General features: G+C 34.6%; 1 protein-coding gene across 1 annotated transcript in view; it reads left to right on the top strand.

Annotated features, from left to right (window-relative positions):
- si:ch211-196i2.1 (collagen alpha-1(I) chain) overlaps positions 1–21475 on the top strand; it is a 57010-nt gene that overhangs the window by 28869 nt on the left and 6666 nt on the right. Inside the window, exons 24-36 of the mRNA XM_059358603.1 lie at positions 3842–3886; positions 4741–4785; positions 6315–6426; positions 6567–6754; positions 8259–8312; positions 14741–14848; positions 17517–17570; positions 18097–18204; positions 18634–18687; positions 18824–18877; positions 19751–19804; positions 19900–19953; positions 20979–21086. Of these exons, the coding sequence (XP_059214586.1) occupies positions 3842–3886; positions 4741–4785; positions 6315–6426; positions 6567–6754; positions 8259–8312; positions 14741–14848; positions 17517–17570; positions 18097–18204; positions 18634–18687; positions 18824–18877; positions 19751–19804; positions 19900–19953; positions 20979–21086 (1038 nt within the window). The remainder of the gene's footprint in view (positions 1–3841; positions 3887–4740; positions 4786–6314; positions 6427–6566; positions 6755–8258; positions 8313–14740; positions 14849–17516; positions 17571–18096; positions 18205–18633; positions 18688–18823; positions 18878–19750; positions 19805–19899; positions 19954–20978; positions 21087–21475) is intronic.

Below are 21475 nucleotides of genomic sequence, written 5' to 3'. Positions count from 1 at the left end.
ACTGTTTGATCTGGTTTTAGACCTTTAGATTTACTGTTTGATCTGGTTTTAGACCTTTAGATTTACTGTTTGATCTGGTTTTAGACCTTTAGATTTACTGTTTGATCTGGTTTTAGACCTTTAGATTTACTGTTTGATCTGGTTTTAGACCTTTAGATTTACTGTTTGATCTGGTTTTTAAACACCTTTTTTACAGTGTGCAGAAGAAGGAAATTGATATTCAGACATTTTCTGACATTTTTAACAATATAGGTCAGTGCAGACTTTTTAGAAATACCTTGAAATCCTTTTAGTGAGCAGAAAGCCCTCACCATTACCTGTGTGTGTGTGTGTGTGTGTGTGTGTGTGTGTGTGTGTGTGTGTGTGTGTGTGTGTGTGTGTGTGTGTGTGTGTGTGTTGTGGTGCAGGGCGAGCCGGGTCTCCGAGGTTTCCCGGGGCCTGTTGGGAAGCCAGGAGCTGCAGTAAGTCCACATTTATTTAGTTTTCCTGTAGTATTTCTCTCTGTGACCCTGGGGAACCATTAGAGCTGCAGGAGGCTGCAGCCAGTATTGTTGAGAGGATTTGATAAAGACAGCAGCTGTGTCGGGGTCACAGAGAGGAGCTTCTGGTAAATGAAGGTAAACCAGTGAAGTGTGCTGCTGGTGTGCAGGGAGCAGGTATTTCTAGAGGAGAACAGGTCACAGTGATCGATTCTGTCGGGGTCAAATCTGATGTTAGACTGTTAGAGGACAGAGACACTCTGCTGCAGTCTGCTCTGCAGAAACAACTGGGGAAAAATGAGAAATAAATGACTAGAATTAGGAAATGCATGCTTGAAACGGGTAAAATGATCTGCCAGTGCAGTAAGTACATTTTTCTTTGTAATGACATCATATAATCTACACTGTAAAAAAAAAATTAACTCTATGGAGTCTTATAGGGCTATAAGATAGCAAGAAATATGTTGCTTTAACAGAAAAAAACTGTCAGCTGATTACCAGAATAATTCTGCAAAAAATACAGTACAAATGTAAACAACTTTAAAGAACAACTTGTAAATTTAACTGAAAAAAAGACAAAAAAGACCAAAAAAGACCAAGAAAAGACACAAAAAGACACAAAATGACCAAAAGAGACACAAAAAAAGACCAAAAAAGACCAAAAAGAGACACAAAAAGATCAAAAAAGACACAAAAAAGACACAAAAAAACCCAAAAGAGACACAAAAAGACACAAAAAGACCAAAAACAGACACAAATAAGACCAAAAAAAGACCAAAAAAGACACAAGAAAGACCAAAAAAGACATAAAAAAGACACAAAAAGACCAAAAACAGACACAAATAAGACCAAAAAAGACCAAAAAAGACACTAAAAAGACACAAAAAGACCAAAAAAAGACACCAAAAAGACAAAAATGACCAAAAAAGACACCAAAAAAGACGTCATATTTTGACAGTCTTCTTGTAAATTCTGTGGTGGATTCTGCTAACACATCCATGTGCTCTTATTTTGAAGGTGGGTCTAACACTAACATACGGTGTTCCTACTGTAACACCGTATGTTGTGTTTAATTTACACTCAAAGTCAGAACTTGAAAGTCGGAACTTGGAGCTTGGAACAACGTGGTTTCGTGTAGACCTTGAACGCACCATCAGCTGACAGACTCTCTATGTGCTCTAATGTAAATAGTCTAACTATACAAACATCATTGGTAAAACAGGATTAATGTTCTGTTAAACTCCCACAGGAACTCTACAGCAGGCAGTGGAACCTTTATTTCTACATTAAACAGACTCTTTGCTGGTGGTTGGGGAAGTTTTACATGAAGTTAAAAGGTCAAACTTTCTCCTTTAAACTCGTCAGAGTCTCTGCGCCCCATAAATCACTCCTCCTCTGTGGTTGGTTACATCTGGGTATGAGAAAGTCCCTGTTGCATGGAAAGAGTCACTTTGAGTAAATGTTCGCTGGGACTGTTTCCTGAGTTCACTTCTTGTCATTGGACAAACTTACTGCTCACTCACATGGTGGCACAGAGAGATCCATCAATCTGTCACAGAGGGAAGTTACATAGAGAATTCATCAGCTGTACTGCAAAAACCAACTGACAAAAAATAAGAAATAATTAGTTAGAATTAAACAAATACATGCTACCTGACTCAAAATGAGAAAAAAGAGGCACAAAATGACCAAAGAAGACACAATATGACAAAAAAATTTACAAAAAAGACACAGAATTACCAAAAAAAAAGACAAAACAGACACAAAATCACCCAAAAATGAAAAAAAAATGTCAAAAAAGACACAAAATCACCCAAAAAAGACACAAAACCACCCATAAATGACCAAAAAATTACACAAAAAGACATCAAATAACCCAAAAAAAACCACAAAACCACCCATAAATGACACAATGCCATAGTTTAGTTAGTTTGTAACCACAAAATACAGTTTCAGTTAGTTATTGTTTTTAAAAAAACTTTTATTTCAGTTAACGAAAATGTTTTGTTCAATTCTAGTTGTGGTTATTTTGTTAGTTTTCGTTAAGTATAATAACATTGTCGCCCTAAATCCATCACTGAATGAATGGAAAGCTTCACTCATCATGGTAGAAAATAATCCTGTGAACAAAAAGGGCCAAATGGAGCCTGAGTAGGTTTAATCTCCATGTTTTATTCTTGGAGGAATAAAGAGAAAGTAATTAGAGCTGGTTGGACACGGAGTCTGTGGGAACATTGTTATCAAAAAGTGATTTTTTTAAACCTGTGATTTCTTGTTAAAGGTGACAATAAGCTCAACATGTCAGTGAAAAACTTTCTTTAGTCAGAGGGAAGGAGCTTTAAAGCCTCTGGCTGGATAACAACTTAGTGTTTTTCAAAGAAAGATATTCAGTAATATTTAATCTCTCCACCTAAAAACAACATTATTCTGAGATATACAGACAGTTTTTACATAGTAAGTAGGATGTTTATGTTCAGCGTTTATAGGAGAATATTAATAATACAGTGAGAATGTGTTGGGACAATAAAAAGCATCACCAAACAGTTCCACATTAATGATTAAATGTTATTTTCAGTCATGATTTGTGTTATATTTGTATATATGTATGCATGTGCATGTGCATATTATGTATATATTTTTCCAAATTTATAATAATAATTGTGTTAACAAGTCTTTATCTCAATATTGACTTTTGAGTATAAAATATCTGAAAAGCAGAAAATAGAAAATTTTCAGATACATTTTTATTTAATATATTATAATAATAATAATAATAATATATATAAATAATAAAAATAAAAAAATATAGAAATAATATATGTATAAATTAAAAAAATATATATATATATATAATACATACATATATTATATACTATTTATATATATTTTTTATAATTTATATATCATATTTTTGTAAAGACATACCTGTTCAGTATATATATATTATATATATATATATATATATATATATATATATATATACATATATTTTATTTTTTTTTATTTTATTTTATTATATTTTGTAACATCACAGTTATACTCGTTGCCATGGTTTGTGGAGCACTTGTCACTTGTTTAATTGCTTTTTATTATATTTAGTATCATTTCTGTTCTGAACAACAGAAAAAAAAAATCATGCAGTTGTGAAAGTGTTAAGAGCGACTTGGGTATAAATAATATTTAGAATATTTAGAGCTTACACAAAGATCTTCTCTTTTTCCTCACCCAGACAGACAGACAGACAGACAGACAGACAGACAGACAGACAGACAGACAGACAGACAGACAGACAGACAGACGTGTCAGTAGACGTGTTAATAATCTCCATGTTCAGACTTGTTTTCTGTGTTTCTGTGTGTCAGGGCCTGCCGGGTCCTCCAGGAGACTCGGGCCCCCGGGGGCCTCAGGTGAGACAAACCTCTAACAGGAGAGAGTCGACATAAATAAGAAAGAACCACATATTTTATTTATTCTGCATGTTGTTGATGGGTTTAACCTGTAAAACCAGTAATCAGTGTTACAAACTATCACTTACTGGAAACTGTGTTTTAATTTGAAAAACCAGCGCAGAAAATATCAAACACACAAACTCACAAAGTTCATAAATAAAGCATCCCTTTTTTATTTCTGCACAGTCGCGCATAAAGTTACAATAACTTAGTTTTCAGACTTAATTCTCTGTTAGTTATGGTTTCAGTTTCATTGTGATATGTTTGGAAGAGATTGATTAATAACGTTTAGAGAAGATAAACACTTTATCTGTCAAGAATAAATCACATTGTCACAATCGTTTCATGGAAAGAGCTAAAAAAATAAATTTAATTCCAACTTTATGGGCGACCATGTAATAATGTAAGTAAGTAAACTTTATTTATAATATCACCTTTCGCAGACAGAAGTCACAAAGTGCTTCACATTAACAGGATAAATACGTTAAAAAGAATAAAATCAAATAACATACAAATAAAATAAAAATGTACATGCAAGTTTTAAAAGACCAAAACAATGTTCAGAGAAAACCAATTAACCTTAAACATACCAAACTACAATATTGATTTATGTACCTAATGATAATGTTTTCTGGTTGTATTGTGTTTTTCTGTGTTTTATTCTCTTGTGAAGCATTTTAAATGACTGTTTGCCTGTGAAAAGTGCTGACTAATAGAATTACATGTCATTACATAGGACATTTATATTATTACAAGAGAAAACTTTTTATCAGCTTTGAGCTTTTAAAGATACTTTTGTTTTTTGCTCTCAGGGTCGTCATGGAGACGAAGGATCCAAAGGGATTCAGGGAGCTCCAGTAAGTTACAGTTCACAGTGACACGTTCTTGTGTGTTACAGGACTGTTGTGTTTGCATCTAAGTGGTTTTAAATTGGAAACACAGTATTTAATTAATTCTGCTTTAATTTGACTGATATTGAAGAGAGACGAGGAGCACCGAGAGCAACAAAGTTCATGTTTGGTGTCAGACATCAGATATTTCTCTTGCTGCTGTCAGGAATCTGTCAACAGCTGTTTGTGTGTTGTGAACAAAAAAAAAGCTGTTTAATTTCAATTTATTCCCTCAACCAGTAAGACGTCTCATCGTTTTTCCGTTCCTGAAAAGGGCGCGTTCTATAAAGAAAGCCCTGTGTGGGATTTATTGACAAGTATTACAAAACAGATACAATATTCAAGATACACAAAAACAGGTTCATGGTTCAAACAGCAAGTCCCAGTAATCCTAATTTCTGTCTCTATTATATCTAATATTTGTGCGTCAGGTCTCTTGCTTGCCTGTTATTGTTCCAAATGGTGCAGTGGGATTTCCTAACTGAAACTGTTGGTCAGATTTCTGTGTGTTTATCAAAACATGTTTGATGCATATTTAAACTGCTATATGTCAGATATTTTAATACATCTTCAAATTAATACACCACACCTTCAGCTCTTGATTTAACAGGATTCTGTTCAAAAGTCTCAATACAGCATCAATAATATTTCCTTAATAAGATTACATATGACCAAATCACTCAATCATAATGAAAAATAGTGATTTTATTGATTATATGTCACTGATGCTGATAATGTATCATTATAAAATCTATAAAATGTCAGCTCGTCTCGATCTGGATCACTGATTCATCAAATCTAGTCCAACCTGTGTTTGTGTTTATGTGCACTGACATGCATCTCATTATATACCTGATTTTAAAACAAACTGACGATGAATTGACTGACTATTACAAAATTACCAAAAAAGACACAAAATTATTAAAAAAAGACACAAAATTACCAAAAAAGACACAAAATTATTAAAAAAAGACACAAAATTATGACAAAAAACTAAATTATGACAAAAAAGACACAAAATTACTAAAAAAAGACACACAATTATCAAAAAAGACACAAAATTATGACAAAAAAGACACAAAAATAATTAAAAAAAGGCACACAATTACAAAAAGAAAAGACACAGGATTATTAAAATAGACACAAAATAATTTAATAAAAGACACAAAATTACCAAAAAAGACACAAAATAATTAAAAAAGACACAAATTTACAAAAAAAGACGCAAAATTACCAAAAAAAAGACACAAAATGACCAAAACAGTAATTAAAGGGACCTTCCACACACAACACAGTAAAGTGCCATTCATATAAAACTCACATTAAACTTTCATATCAAGGTGGGGGCCACAAAATATCGTCACGAGGGCCACAATTGGCCCTATTTAGTCTATTTTAAGACAAAAAACACACACAAAAAAAACCACAAACATTTTTTCCTAACTTGCATATAATGCGTACTATAGAGGGTTAAAAAAGCTTTCTGTCTCCTCCAGGGCCCTCCAGGTCTCCCAGGAGGTGACGGGGCAGCTGGTAAACCTGGACCCAGAGGAAGCTCCGGGCCCCCAGGACCTCAGGGGCCTCAGGGGCCCGCAGGAATCCCAGTGAGTGGGTACCTACCATCACATGCTGCTTTATTCATGTTTTATAGGCCAGAAAAGGGGCAAATCATCGATATCTGTGTTTACATACGAGTGTGTCTCAACATAAACTATTTAAAGTTATTAAATGTTTGTTGACGTCCTCAGGGGCCGACGGGGGCCGACGGGTTATCAGGAGCAGCAGGGGAACGGGGCCACAAGGTAAACTATGTAACAGTGAAGATGTTCAGTGTGAAACCTTCATTAATGTTCAGTTAGTAATGCTGCTGCTGATCCTGCAGGGTTTACCTGGATCACCTGGGGATGCTGGACCCACAGGACAGGACGGAGAACAGGTGAGTGAGTTTCTGTCTCTCCATGTCAATAAAGCCTTCAAAATGGCCGAAAAATAAATAAGAAAAGCTTTAGAGTTTGAATTAATTATCTTTTAGAGGATTATAGTTTGCAACAAGGTCTAAGAAGATACAAGCTGCTAAATGGACCTTGAGTCCTGCACAAACATGTTATTATTTAGAATAAACTGGCACACAAAAAACACACAAAATTATTAAAAAAAGACACAAAATTATTCAAAAAGACACATATGTTTTTCTTTATTGTTTTACTATTTATTCTGTTTGTTTTGAGACATATCTATGGTGAAACCAAAGAGGAATGTCCACTCAGTGGATAATAAAGTCTTCGTATTCATATTCGTATTCGTATTTGTATTCGTATTCGTATTCGTAAAATTACCAAAAAAGACACAAAATTATTTAAAAAAGACACAAAATTGTTTAAAAAAGACACAAAATTACCAAAAAAGACACAAAATTATTTAAAAAAGACACAAAATTGTAAAACTGTATACAAATTAAACAAAAATCAAATATTTATCCTCCAGGCTTCACATGTACGGGATGATTATCACTTTGACATTTATTGTTTTTAAGGATGCATTTCGTTTCAGAGACATGTTTGACCTTAAAATAAATCAATCAATCAATCAATCAATCAGAAGCCTTTATTGTCATTGCACAGGGTAGTACAACCCGTCCAAAACGTATAAAAATCACACAAACAATCTGACAGAAGACAGAGATGAAGATAAAGAAATACAGCACAACATGAGGAGAGGAAAGGAGGAAAAAACAATGAAAAAACCTCAAAAACATAAGCATAATATACTTCATAAACCAGTAAATGTCATCTGTTTCTCTGCAGAGCGTTTGTTTTTATCTCCTCACGTCTGCAGGTGATCAGTGGGTTAGTTTCTCCTCTGAGTTAACAACAAGACACTGAAACTATGCTTCAACAGAATGAAGCAAAGAGCTTAGAAACCAGTGTAAACTCTGCATGAATACACCTGGAAACATGCAGCTTCACTCCCATTACTGAACGCTGTTTTCTGTTTAAAGTGCAGAAATATTCAATTTAAGGTTATTTTCTGCACCATTTTTTTGCCAGTTATGATTAGCTGCAGTCACCCTAAACTTTTACCCGAAATAAGGACAGGCACATAATTTATGTGATAACCCTTTCTCCAAATGTACCATATTTTTCATTCTGGAATTTAAACAGAATAATGCAACCACACGTACTTGAATGGAAACTATTTAAGTTAAGTTAGTCAGATATTATTTAAAAAGTTAAACTACATTTCATTGGCTGAAGCAGCCTCAATCCCCCTTTCATCCTTGTTGTATTTTCAGAATAAAATTGTTGATATGGACTGAAACAAAGAAAATAGAATGAATTAGTCACCTTAATCACCTTTATATTATTTCAAAGGGAGTTGACAGTTTTGCAGAAATCCCCAGTGTGTTTGTTTACATTTATTGTGTATTGTGTCATCATCAGGGTCTCCCTGGACAAACAGGAAATGAAGGACCTCCTGGACGAAAAGGAGACCAGGTCAGCTATCCTCTTACTGTTCAAAGAGCTTTCTGATGGTTGTTTAGGGGGAGATAGCAGGTCAACAATAAATGTCATAGAAGAGGTTGACATAATCTGAAATCTGTGAACCTGAAGATTAATCTGAGATGAAGCTCAGCACTGAGAGTCATGTTGTTCTGGTCAAAAATATCTAATTAAAATGACTTAATGGATTAATTATTTATGTATTGAAGCCTATTATGGTGAATGTTCAACTGGGTCCCAGAAGTTGTTGCAGCAATTTTTGGGTTGTTAGCATTTGTTAAACACATTTGGTGCTCAATAATGCAAATTTTATTCATATGGAAATTGGATTTACATTTACATTTAGTCATTTAGCAGACGCTTTTATCCAAAGCGACTTACAGGAAGAGTAAAAACAAACAATCAAGGTATAGTGCAATAATAATTAGTGCATTAATAAGTGCTAGTGACAATTCTTTAAGGAGTAGAATTATCGTGTGGTGCTAGGAGAGAAGATGCTCTCTGAAGAGATGGGTCTTCAGGAGTTTTTTAAAGGTAGAAGAAATGGATAAAAATGGTGATAAAACCCCTCTAGAATATAACATCAATATATAAAGACCTTTGTAACAACAGAGAAGAATCCATGCTGAGATTTGGGTTCAAAAACTTTTGGTCATTTTGTAGATTTCTGTATTTTCTGTGATTGGATGACGAGCACTTCGGTTCTACAAACGGCTGAGAAACCGTATTATTGTTAATGAACCTAGGAAAGCTGCTCATCCTCTGAATGCTCCAGGTCTCTAGTTTGGGGTTGTAAAGTTTCAAAATGGCAAATTTGTGCTACATAAGAAAAACTATGTGGGTTTTGCCTTAAACTGCGTTAAAATGTCTGCAGTTCATCACTGATAGCTGTCTGATACATATTGCTGATGTTACTAATACATGTTGATGATACGTGTTGATGATACGTGTTGCTGATACGTGTTGATGATACGTGTTGATGATACATGTTGATGATACGTGTTGATGATACATGTTGATGATACGTGTTGATGATACGTGTTGATGATACGTGTTGATGATACGTGTTGATGATACATGTTGATGATACGTGTTGATGATACGTGTTGATGATACATGTTGATGATACGTGTTGATGATACATGATGATGATACGTGTTGATGATACGTGTTGATGATACGTGTTGATGATACATGATGATGATACGTGTTGATGATACGTGTTGATGATACGTGTTGATGATACATGTTGATGATACGTGTTGATGATACATGATGATGATACGTGTTGATGATACGTGTTGATGATACGTGTTGATGATACATGATGATGATACGTGTTGATGATACGTGTTGATGATACGTGTTGATGATACGTGTTGATGATACATGTTGATGATACGTGTTGATGATACGTGTTGATGATACATGATGATGATACGTGTTGATGATACGTGTTGATGATACATGTTGATGATACGTGTTGATGATACGTGTTGATGATACGTGTTGATGATACATGATGATGATACGTGTTGATGATACGTGTTGATGATACATGTTGATGATACGTGTTGATGATGCATGTTGATGATACGTGTTGATGATACATGTTGATGATACATGATGATGATACATGATGATGATACGTGTTGATGATACATGTTGATGATACGTGTTGATGATACATGTTGATGATACGTGTTGATGATGCATGTTGATGATACATGTTGATGATACATGTTGATGATACGTGTTGATGATACGTGTTGCTGATACGTGTTGATGATACGTGTTGATGATACATGTTGATGATACGTGTTGATGATACGTGTTGATGATACGTGTTGATGATACGTGTTGATGATACGTGTTGATGATACGTGTTGATGATACATGTTGATGATACGTGTTGATGATACGTGTTGATGATACATGTTGATGATACGTGTTGATGATACATGATGATGATACGTGTTGATGATACGTGTTGATGATACATGATGATGATACGTGTTGATGATACGTGTTGATGATACATGTTGATGATACGTGTTGATGATACGTGTTGATGATACGTGTTGATGATACATGATGATGATACGTGTTGATGATACGTGTTGATGATACATGTTGATGATACGTGTTGATGATACATGTTGATGATACGTGTTGATGATACGTGTTGATGATACGTGTTGATGATACGTGTTGATGATACATGATGATGATACGTGTTGATGATACGTGTTGATGATACGTGTTGATGATACGTGTTGATGATACATGTTGATGATACGTGTTGATGATACGTGTTGATGATACATGATGATGATACGTGTTGATGATACGTGTTGATGATACATGTTGATGATACGTGTTGATGATACGTGTTGATGATACGTGTTGATGATACATGATGATGATACGTGTTGATGATACGTGTTGATGATACATGTTGATGATACGTGTTGATGATGCATGTTGATGATACGTGTTGATGATACATGTTGATGATACATGATGATGATACATGATGATGATACGTGTTGATGATACATGTTGATGATACGTGTTGATGATACATGTTGATGATACGTGTTGATGATGCATGTTGATGATACATGTTGATGATACATGTTGATGATACGTGTTGATGATACGTGTTGCTGATACGTGTTGATGATACGTGTTGATGATACATGTTGATGATACGTGTTGATGATACATGTTGATGATACGTGTTGATGATACGTGTTGATGATACGTGTTGATGATACGTGTTGATGATACATGTTGATGATACGTGTTGATGATACGTGTTGATGATACATGTTGATGATACGTGTTGATGATACATGATGATGATACGTGTTGATGATACGTGTTGATGATACGTGTTGATGATACATGATGATGATACGTGTTGATGATACGTGTTGATGATACGTGTTGATGATACATGTTGATGATACGTGTTGATGATACATGATGATGATACGTGTTGATGATACGTGTTGATGATACGTGTTGATGATACATGATGATGATACGTGTTGATGATACGTGTTGATGATACGTGTTGATGATACGTGTTGATGATACATGTTGATGATACGTGTTGATGATACGTGTTGATGATACATGATGATGATACGTGTTGATGATACGTGTTGATGATACATGTTGATGATACGTGTTGATGATACGTGTTGATGATACGTGTTGATGATACATGATGATGATACGTGTTGATGATACGTGTTGATGATACATGTTGATGATACGTGTTGATGATGCATGTTGATGATACGTGTTGATGATACATGTTGATGATACATGATGATGATACATGATGATGATACGTGTTGATGATACATGTTGATGATACGTGTTGATGATACGTGTTGATGATACGTGTTGATGATACATGATGATGATACATGATGATGATACATGATGATGATACGTGTTGATGATACGTGTTGATGATACATGTTGATGATACATGTTGATGATACATGATGATGATACATGATGATGATACATGATGATGATACATGATGATGATACATGATGATGATACGTGTTGATGATACATGATGATGATACGTGTTGATGATACGTGTTGATGATACGTGTCGATGATGCGTGTCGATGATACGTGTTGATGATACGTGTTGATGATACGTGTTGATGATACATGTTGATGATACGTGTTGATGATACGTGTTGATGATACATGATGATGATACGTGTTGATGATACGTGTTGATGATACATGTTGATGATACGTGTTGATGATACGTGTTGATGATACGTGTTGATGATACATGATGATGATACGTGTTGATGATACGTGTTGATGATACATGTTGATGATACGTGTTGATGATGCATGTTGATGATACGTGTTGATGATACATGATGATGATACATGTTGATGATACGTGTTGATGATACATGATGATGATACGTGTTGATGATACGTGTTGATGATACATGTTGATGATACATGATGATGATACATGATGATGATACGTGTTGATGATACATGTTGATGATACGTGTTGATGATACGTGTTGATGATACGTGTTGATGATACATGATGATGATACATGATGATGATACATGATGATGATACGTGTTGATGATACGTGTTGATGATACATGTTGATGATACATGATGATGATACATGATGATGATACATGATGATGATACATGATGATGATACATGATGATGATACGTGTTGATGATACATGATGATGATACGTGTTGATGATACGTGTTGATGATACGTGTCGATGATGCGTGTCGATGATACGTGTTGATGATACGTGTTGATGATACGTGTCGATGATGCGTGTCGATGATGCGTGTCGATGATGCGTGTTGATGATGCGTGTCGATGATGCGTGTCGATGATGCGTGTTGATGATGATACGTGTTGATGATGCGTGTTGATGATGCGTGTCGATGATGCGTGTTGATGATGATACGTGTTGATGATGCGTGTTGATGATGCGTGTCGATGATGCGTGTCCATGATACGTGTCGATGATAAATGTTGATGATACATGTTGATGATACATGTTGATGATACATGTTGATGATAAATGTTGATGATACGTGTTGCTGATACGTGTTGATGATACGTGTTGATGATACGTGTTGATGATACATGTTGATACATGTTGATGATACGTGTTGATGATACGTGTTGATGATGATACGTGTTGATGATACGTGTTGATGATACATGTTGATGATACGTGTTGATGATACGTGTTGATTATACGTGTTGATGATACGTGTTGATGATACGTGTTGATGATACGTGTTGATGATACATGTTGATACATGTTGATGATACATGTTGATACATGTTGATGATACGTGTTGATGATACGTGTTGCTGATACGTGTTGATGATACGTGTTGATGATACGTGTTGATGATACATGTTGATGATACGTGTTGATGATACGTGTTGATGATACGTGTTGATGATACATGTTGATACGTGTTGATGATACATGTTGATGATACGTGTTGATACATGTTGATGATACGTGTTGATGATACGTGTTGATGATACGTGTTGATGATACGTGTTGATGATACATGTTGATACGTGTTGATGATACATGTTGATGATACGTGTTGATGATACGTGTTGATGATACATGTTGATGATACGTGTTGATGATACGTGTTGATGATACGTGTTGATGATACGTGTTGATGATACATGATGATACATGTTGATGATACGTGTTGATGATACGTGTTGATGATACATGTTGATGATACGTGTTGATACATGTTGATGATACGTGTTGATGATACGTGTTGATGATACGTGTTGATGATACGTGTTGATGATACGTGTTGATGATACGTGTTGATGATACATGTTGATACGTGTTGATGATACATGTTGATGATACGTGTTGATGATACATGTTGATGATACATGTTGATGATACGTGTTGATGATACGTGTTGATGATACGTGTTGATGATACGTGTTGATGATACATGATGATACATGTTGATGATACATGTTGATACATGTTGATGATACGTGTTGCTGATACGTGTTGCTGATACGTGTTGATGATACGTGTTGATGATACGTGTTGATGATACGTGTTGATGATACGTGTTGATGATACGTGTTGCTGATACGTGTTGATGATACGTGTTGCTGATACGTGTTGATGATACGTGTTGATGATACGTGTTGATGATACGTGTTGATGATACGTGTTGATGATACGTGTTGATGATACGTGTTGATGATACATGTTGATGATACGTGTTGATGATACGTGTTGATGATACGTGTTGATGATACGTGTTGATGATACGTGTTGATGATACATGTTGATGATACGTGTTGATGATACGTGTTGATGATACATGTTGATGATACATGTTGCTGATACATGTTGCTGATACATGTTGATGATACATGTTGATACATGTTGATGATACGTGTTGATGATACTTGTTGATGATACATGTTGCTGATACATGTTGCTGATACATGTTGATGATACGTGTTGATGATACGTGTTGATGATACTTGTTGATGATACATGTTGCTGATACATGTTGCTGATACATGTTGATGATACATGTTGATACATGTTGATGATACGTGTTGATGATACATGTTGATGATGCATGTTGCTGATACATGTTGCTGATACATGTTGATGATACGCGTTGATGATACATGTTGCTGATACATGTTGCTGATACATGTTGATGACACATGTTGATGATACATGTTGCTGATACATGTTGATGATACATGTTACTGATACATGTTGCTGATACATGTTGATGATACGTGTTGCTGATACATGTTGCTGATACGTGTTGCTGATCCATGTTGCCGTGTCCAACAGGGGGACCAGGGCTCCTGTGGTAAACTTGGTCCTCCGGGGCCCCCAGGAGAGAGAGGAGTCGGGGGCCTGAAAGGCTCCCAGGGCCCCCCGGGACCAGCAGGTAAAGAGGTAGGTGACTCTGTCTGCTCTTTATATAAAGATGATCCAGATGTTCCACATGTTCTCCTGCTGGCTCATAAAGTGTTTAACAGAAGGTGATTTTACAATTAAAAAAAAAACAAAAAAATTCTTTATTGACAATTAAGGAACATTACAATCATGAGGTCAGACAAAAAGGGATGAAAAGAAACAAATGTCACCAAACAAAGAACTAATCAGGAGAAATAGTAGTAAAAAGTAAAATAAATACAAATAATTTAAAAGAAAAGAAAGAAAAAGAGCTCCATACATTGGTCACACAGAGAATACGAAGTACATAAACTTTGTGCATTCACTGATGATGATAAAAAATCATATAGTTATTAGAAATTAAGGTTATACATTCATCATAATATTGAAGAAATAGTTCATTTTTTTTGTCGTTTATAATTCTGAGAGACTTCAGAAGATCGTTGAATTCAAGTAGAAATTCCTTAAACTTTGGCTTCGCTTTGAGAAATCTGTGTTTGTGTCCCTGAATAGACATTTTGCACATTTTCCATAGTTTTGTGGCTTTTTTTTCTTCTTTTCATGTATTATTTGGTTGTTTTTTGTTGTTCTTTTATGTCTAATCACTTTAAATTTATCATGTTTCTTGTATCTATGGTCATGGATGAAATTATTAGACCATTGTTTTATATATATATATATATATATATATATATATATATATATACACACACACACACACATTGACAAAATGGTTGGTACCCCTCGGTTAATGAAAGAAAAACTCACAATGGTCACAGAAATAACTTGAATCTGACAAAAGTAAAAATAAATAAAAATTCTATGAAAATTAACAAATGAAAATCTGACATTGATTTTGAACCGTGGTTCAACAGAATTATTTTATAAAAAATAAACTCATGAAACAGGCTTGGACTTTTCCATATATATATATATATATATATATATAACGCCTCTTTTTAGACCTTTTATGTCTATTTTTTGGGACATTTTTTGCATCTTTTGGTGCAAACTTGGTGTAAACTTAGTCTTCGCTTTGAGAAATCTCTGTTTGTGTATAAAGAACTTTATTTTCCTATTCAGTGAAGAATTTAAAGACCTGATGACATCATCCTGTTTATTTTATAGCATCTCACAAACTGTTTTATATGGTGAACAGATGTGCTTGTAGTATTTTTTATTTCTTGTTAGTATTCTCATTATCGTCAGCCTGACGTCGATTTCTATTTGCTCCATAAAAAAACATCTAAAACTGGTTTGAAAGGCGTTAAAGCACCATCACTGTTATATAAAGCATGAAATGAGATTTGTCCTGATAATGGGATGATGGCGGAGTTTATCTCTGCTTCTTCTTCTTCAGGGTTTTCACATTATTTAACATTGAGGAGAGAATTTCCTGCTTGATGAAAACCTGAAAACGTTCCTTCTACCTTGAGAAAACAAAACACTGAGAACAAGTAGAGTGTGTAATTGCTTTTTAAAACACAATTTTTCATCCCACACTGGATGTAAAAAGCAGTGTTGAAAAGCAGAAACAACCTGCTGGTAGCTTTTAATTCATGTTGCCTTCAGGGACCAACCTTGGTGTAAAAAATCACTCTAAAGAAATAAAAATAAAACACCAACAAGAGATAAAAAGACAGAATGCAGATTCATGTTTCACTTTATCGTCTTAACCCTAAAAAGCCGAATGAATCATATTTGATACAGGAGTTTTTGAGACCTTTACATCATCAGGGTGATATTTATATTCCTGAAAAACCTGATTTATATAATCAGATCCATGCAGTAGCTGATAATCCACTAGGGATCAATAATTAATGCAGAGTCAATCAGTGAGCCACATGTCATTTTTTAAGAATATTGCTGTCAGTTTTTAAAAAGTTAAGATGAGAAAAACTTTCAAATTGTTACTGAAACTTCAATAGGAATATTTAATGGACTGATGTTATGTAAAATTAATTAATATTTCATAACTTAATTTATAGTAAAACCCTGTTGAAAATGTGTGTATCAAATTTGATACAGCGGGTATTTTGTGTCTTTTTAGTAATTTTGTGTCTTTTTGTGTATTTTTTTTATAGTAATTTTGTGTCTTTTTGGTCATTTTGTGTCTTTTTGTCTTTTTTTTGTAATTTTGTGTCTTTTTGGTCATTTTGTGTCTTTTTTGGTCGTTTTGTCTTTTTTTGGTCGTTTTGTGTCATTTTGTGTCTTTTTTAGTCATTTTGTGTCTTTTTGAGTCTTTTTTTAGTCATTTTGTGTCTTTTTTGGTCATTTTGTGTCTTTTTGTGTGTTTTTTAGTCATTTTGTGTGTTCTTGGTCATTTTGTGTCTTTTTTGGCATTTTTTGTCTTTTTTTTTTGGTCATTTTGTGTCTTTGCAAAAGTTTTTGACAAATTGCACCAAAAGAACTGATGTATCAAATATGATACAAATTAGAATTCATATATGCAAATTGATAATTATTTATTTATTTATTTTCTAATTTGTCAGCAGGTTTAAAAAACACTCCAGTTTTAAAAAAAATAGATTTTTCTGGCAAATATATCATGGTTCGGGCTTTATCGTCTTAAAATATAACTATTCTTGTCTTACTCTTGGCATGTTTCCCAAACTGTTGAACTATTCTTTGAAACGAGGAGCTCTCTAAGTCTCTGGTTCCTCTGCAGGGTGATGTGGGACATCCTGGAGACTCTGGAGACCCTGGACCTAAAGGAGACAAGGTACTGTAGCTCTGCTACAGCTTGTCACTACTTCAGTGCATCTGCTTGCTGTGGAATCTGAGAGGGGATTTGCTTCATTTAAGCTTTAATTTCCTCTTTTTGTTTGCCTTCAAACATTGTCTCCATCACTTCAGTCATGCATTCTCTTATTATGTATATATATATTTTTTTATGTATTTTATGCATCTTTTTTGTTTTTTTATTTCTCTTTCTAGTTGATTTATGTCCCTGAATAGACATTTTGCACATTTTTCATATTTTTGTGGGTTTTTTTTCTTCTTTTCATGTATTTTTTGATTGTTTTTTGTCATTTTTATGTCTAATCACTTTACATGTATCATGTTTCTTGTAGTAGGGTCACTTTCTCATAGACTTCTATAGAATCTTCTTTTTACAGCCGGTGGAGTCGCCCCCTGCTGGCCGTTAGACAGAATGCAGGTTTAAGGATGTTCCTGTTGGTCTGACTCTAAATGTTTGTTGTAGTTTCTCTTCACACTGTGCTTGTTGTTGTTGTTGTTGTTGTCAGGGTGAGGGGGGTCCTCAGGGTCTGTCTGGTCGAGAAGGCCCCTGGGGAGATCTGGGAGAAAATGGAGGAAGGGGCCCGAAAGGGGAGAAGGGCCACATCGGACTGATGGTGAGGGCAGCTCAATGTTATAATAGTTTTGGATTTTTCATCAGTTTTAATTTTTATTTCGTTGTGATTTTTTGTTTTCAAATTCAGTTAGTTTTAGTGAGTTTTTAGAGTGATTTTGCTAGTTTTAGTTAGTTTTTATTTTTTGGAAAATGCTTGGTTTTAGTTTAGTTTGTATTAGTTGAAGTGTTAATTTTAGATTTTTTTGTAATGGGGTATTTCACAAAATACAGTTTCAGTTAGTTATCGGCTTTTTAAAAACTCTTTTTTTATTTTTATTTTTATTTTTTATTTCTGTTAACGAAAATGTTTTTCCAATTCTAGTTTTCATTATTTCGTTAGTTTTCTGAACTATAAGATTAGAGAGATTTGTTCTCTATAAATGTAATAAATGAAACTGATGAGTCATATTGATGTTGTCATGGTGATCAGGGTGAACCGGGGCTGATGGGAGAAGTGGGACCTGCAGGTCTGAGGGGTTTACAGGTGAGTTGATACATTAACCCTTTATTGATCTGCTGGGATCCACTCTGATGGATTTGTTTTTGTCTCCACACATGTTCACAGTGTTGTCAATATCATTTTTCTTTTGCGTGTTTGTTTGTGTTTATGTTTATTTTAGGGAATCACAGGCTCCAGGGGCCTCCCGGGGCCAGACGGACCTCAGGGACACAAGGTGAGATTATGCTGCTGACAGACACTCTAAATGTTAATAGAATTGTTTGATTTAAGCAGTGGTGGATTGTAAGCCTGTTTTGATAATGGACGCTTTTATTTTGAAAGGACAAAAAGAGACTTCCTGTCGATCTTAAAACTAACTCAGTGACATTAAACTGTAAAGGTAACGTCAAGGAGTTCAATGTTTTATGTTTTAGCCCCGAAGAGACATGAGGTTAGTTTTCACATTAATATTCATATTTAAATGTGTTTTGTACATTTACTCAAGTACTGTACTTAAGTACAATTTTGAGGTACTTGTACTTTACTTGAGTATTTCCATTTAATGCAACTTTATACTTCTACTCCACTAGATTTTTATTTTAGATTTTTTTTTTTGGTAAATATTGAACTTTTTACTTCACTACATTTATCTGACAGCTTTAGTTACTTTTCAGGTCGAGATTTAACATAAAAACATGATGAATTTAAAGTGATTAGACATTTTTGTTTAGATTAAACAGTATATAAAGTAGTTAAAATGAGCCCTATCTTGAGAAAATGAAAACACTGTTTACATAAATGCATCAATAATAATAATAATCCAATAATATATTTAGAATATATAAAACAATCTGAGTGGGTTCATTCTGCATAACAAGTACTTTTACTTTTGATACTTTAAGTACATTTTGATGCTGATACTTTTGTACTTTTACTTCAGTAAGTTTTGAATGCAGGATTTTTACTGTAGTGGAGTCATTTCACAGTGTGGTATTAGTACTTTTACTGCAGTAAAGGCTCTGAATACTTCTTCCACCACTAGATTTAAGAACATGAATCTGAAATTTCAAAGGAATAATGAAACTGAATCTGTCCTCTTTCTCTCCAGGGGGAGTCTGGACCTGCAGGACTGACTGGAGCTCCGGGGTCAGGAGGTCTTCAGGTAATCTGGGATTCAATTTAATATTTTTTGCACAACAGAAGCAGTACAGCTACATGAGGAAAGCCAATAATCTGCTCTGTTTGCCTTGAACACAGGGAATGAGAGGAGCTGGTGGTGTCAGAGGAGACTCAGGGGGGATGGGCCCTCCTGTAAGTATCACAAACTATCAGAAACTAATTCACTATATTTGGTTTGTTGCCATGTACAAGTACACACAAATATTTAATGTGTTACTATAACAATATCCTCACAGTTGACAGGACTAATCCGTCTGCACTACGGATGGGAATAATTAATCGATGATCGATTAATGGTCTTTAAGAATTTGGTCAATGAGGTGGAATTTTTAATCAATCTGTGTATTTTTTAATCAATCTGTGTATTTTTTTATTTTAACTTTATCTCTAACTGTGTATCAGTATCACTGAACTGAAACACCTCAAACATATAAAAAGAGAATGGAAATATAAATGTGGGTGTCATCTGCATAAAAATTTACATTAATTTGGAGCAGGCGGTTGCCAGTTGGGAGCATGTGGAATGAGAAAAGCAGTGGTGCTATAATAGAGCCTTGGGGTACCCCACAAGGTGGGACATGTCATTCAGAGTGTTTATAAATAACAGTGTGCGTTCACTCAAACGTGTTAACGCTATTTTCAGAAAGATTACTTCCAGAAAACTCTAAATGAGGACCAAAAGCTAGAACACGGTCAGAGATATTCCAATTAAATTATAGCAGGTTTTGAGTCTTGATTTAAAAATCTCAATCCCTGATAGGACAAAGTAAATTATTTGTATTTTAAGTAAGAAAACGCATGGAAACATATAAAAAGAGAATTGAAATAAAAATCTGGGTGTCATCTGCATAAAAATAGAAATTTACATTCATTTTGAGCAGGCGGTTGCCAGTTGGGAGCATGTGGAATGAGAAAAGCAGTGGTTCTATAGTAGAGCCTTGGGGTACCCCACAGGGTGGGACATGTCAATGTCTGTTGTAAATAATAGTGTGTGACCTATCAAATTATTAGTGCTGTTAACATTATTTTCAGAAAAGATTACTTCCAGAAAACTCTAAATGAGAGGATGAATTCTTCTGACTGTGGTGATTCCCTTTGCGTTTCCTTTTTTTATTTTCCATCATTTTTTGTCTGATTTTGTGATGTCTGATTTCCAGGGTCCAGTAGGACAGGTTGGACCTCAGGGAGACCAGGGAGCTAAAGGGGAAGAGGGCCCACCAGGACTGAAGGGAGAACCAGGAGCTCCAGGTCCAGCTGGGGAACAGGTCAGTGAGGTTTTCACAATATACAAAATGACCAAAAATAGATGCAAAAATGACCAAAAACACACAAAAAATGACCACAAAAAGACACAAAAATGACCAAAAAGACACAAAAATTACCAAAAAAGGACATAAAATTACCAAAAGAGACAACATAACAAAGAAAATACATAACATGACCAAAATAGACACAAAAATGACCAAAAAGACACAAAAATGACCAAAAAGAGACATCAATTTACCAAAAGAGACACAAAATACCAACTGTGGACTCACATTTTCAACTTCTTCACAACATTCTAATTTTCTGACACACTGAGTTTAGTGTTTTCATCATCTCTAAGCCAGAATCATCAAAATGACAAGAAAAACAGGCTTGAAATGTTTCACTC

This window comes from Centropristis striata, chromosome 19 (genome assembly GCF_030273125.1).
Source record: "Centropristis striata isolate RG_2023a ecotype Rhode Island chromosome 19, C.striata_1.0, whole genome shotgun sequence".
Lineage (NCBI taxonomy): Eukaryota > Metazoa > Chordata > Actinopteri > Perciformes > Serranidae > Centropristis > Centropristis striata.
This window is presented reverse-complemented; position numbering and strand designations above follow the sequence as displayed.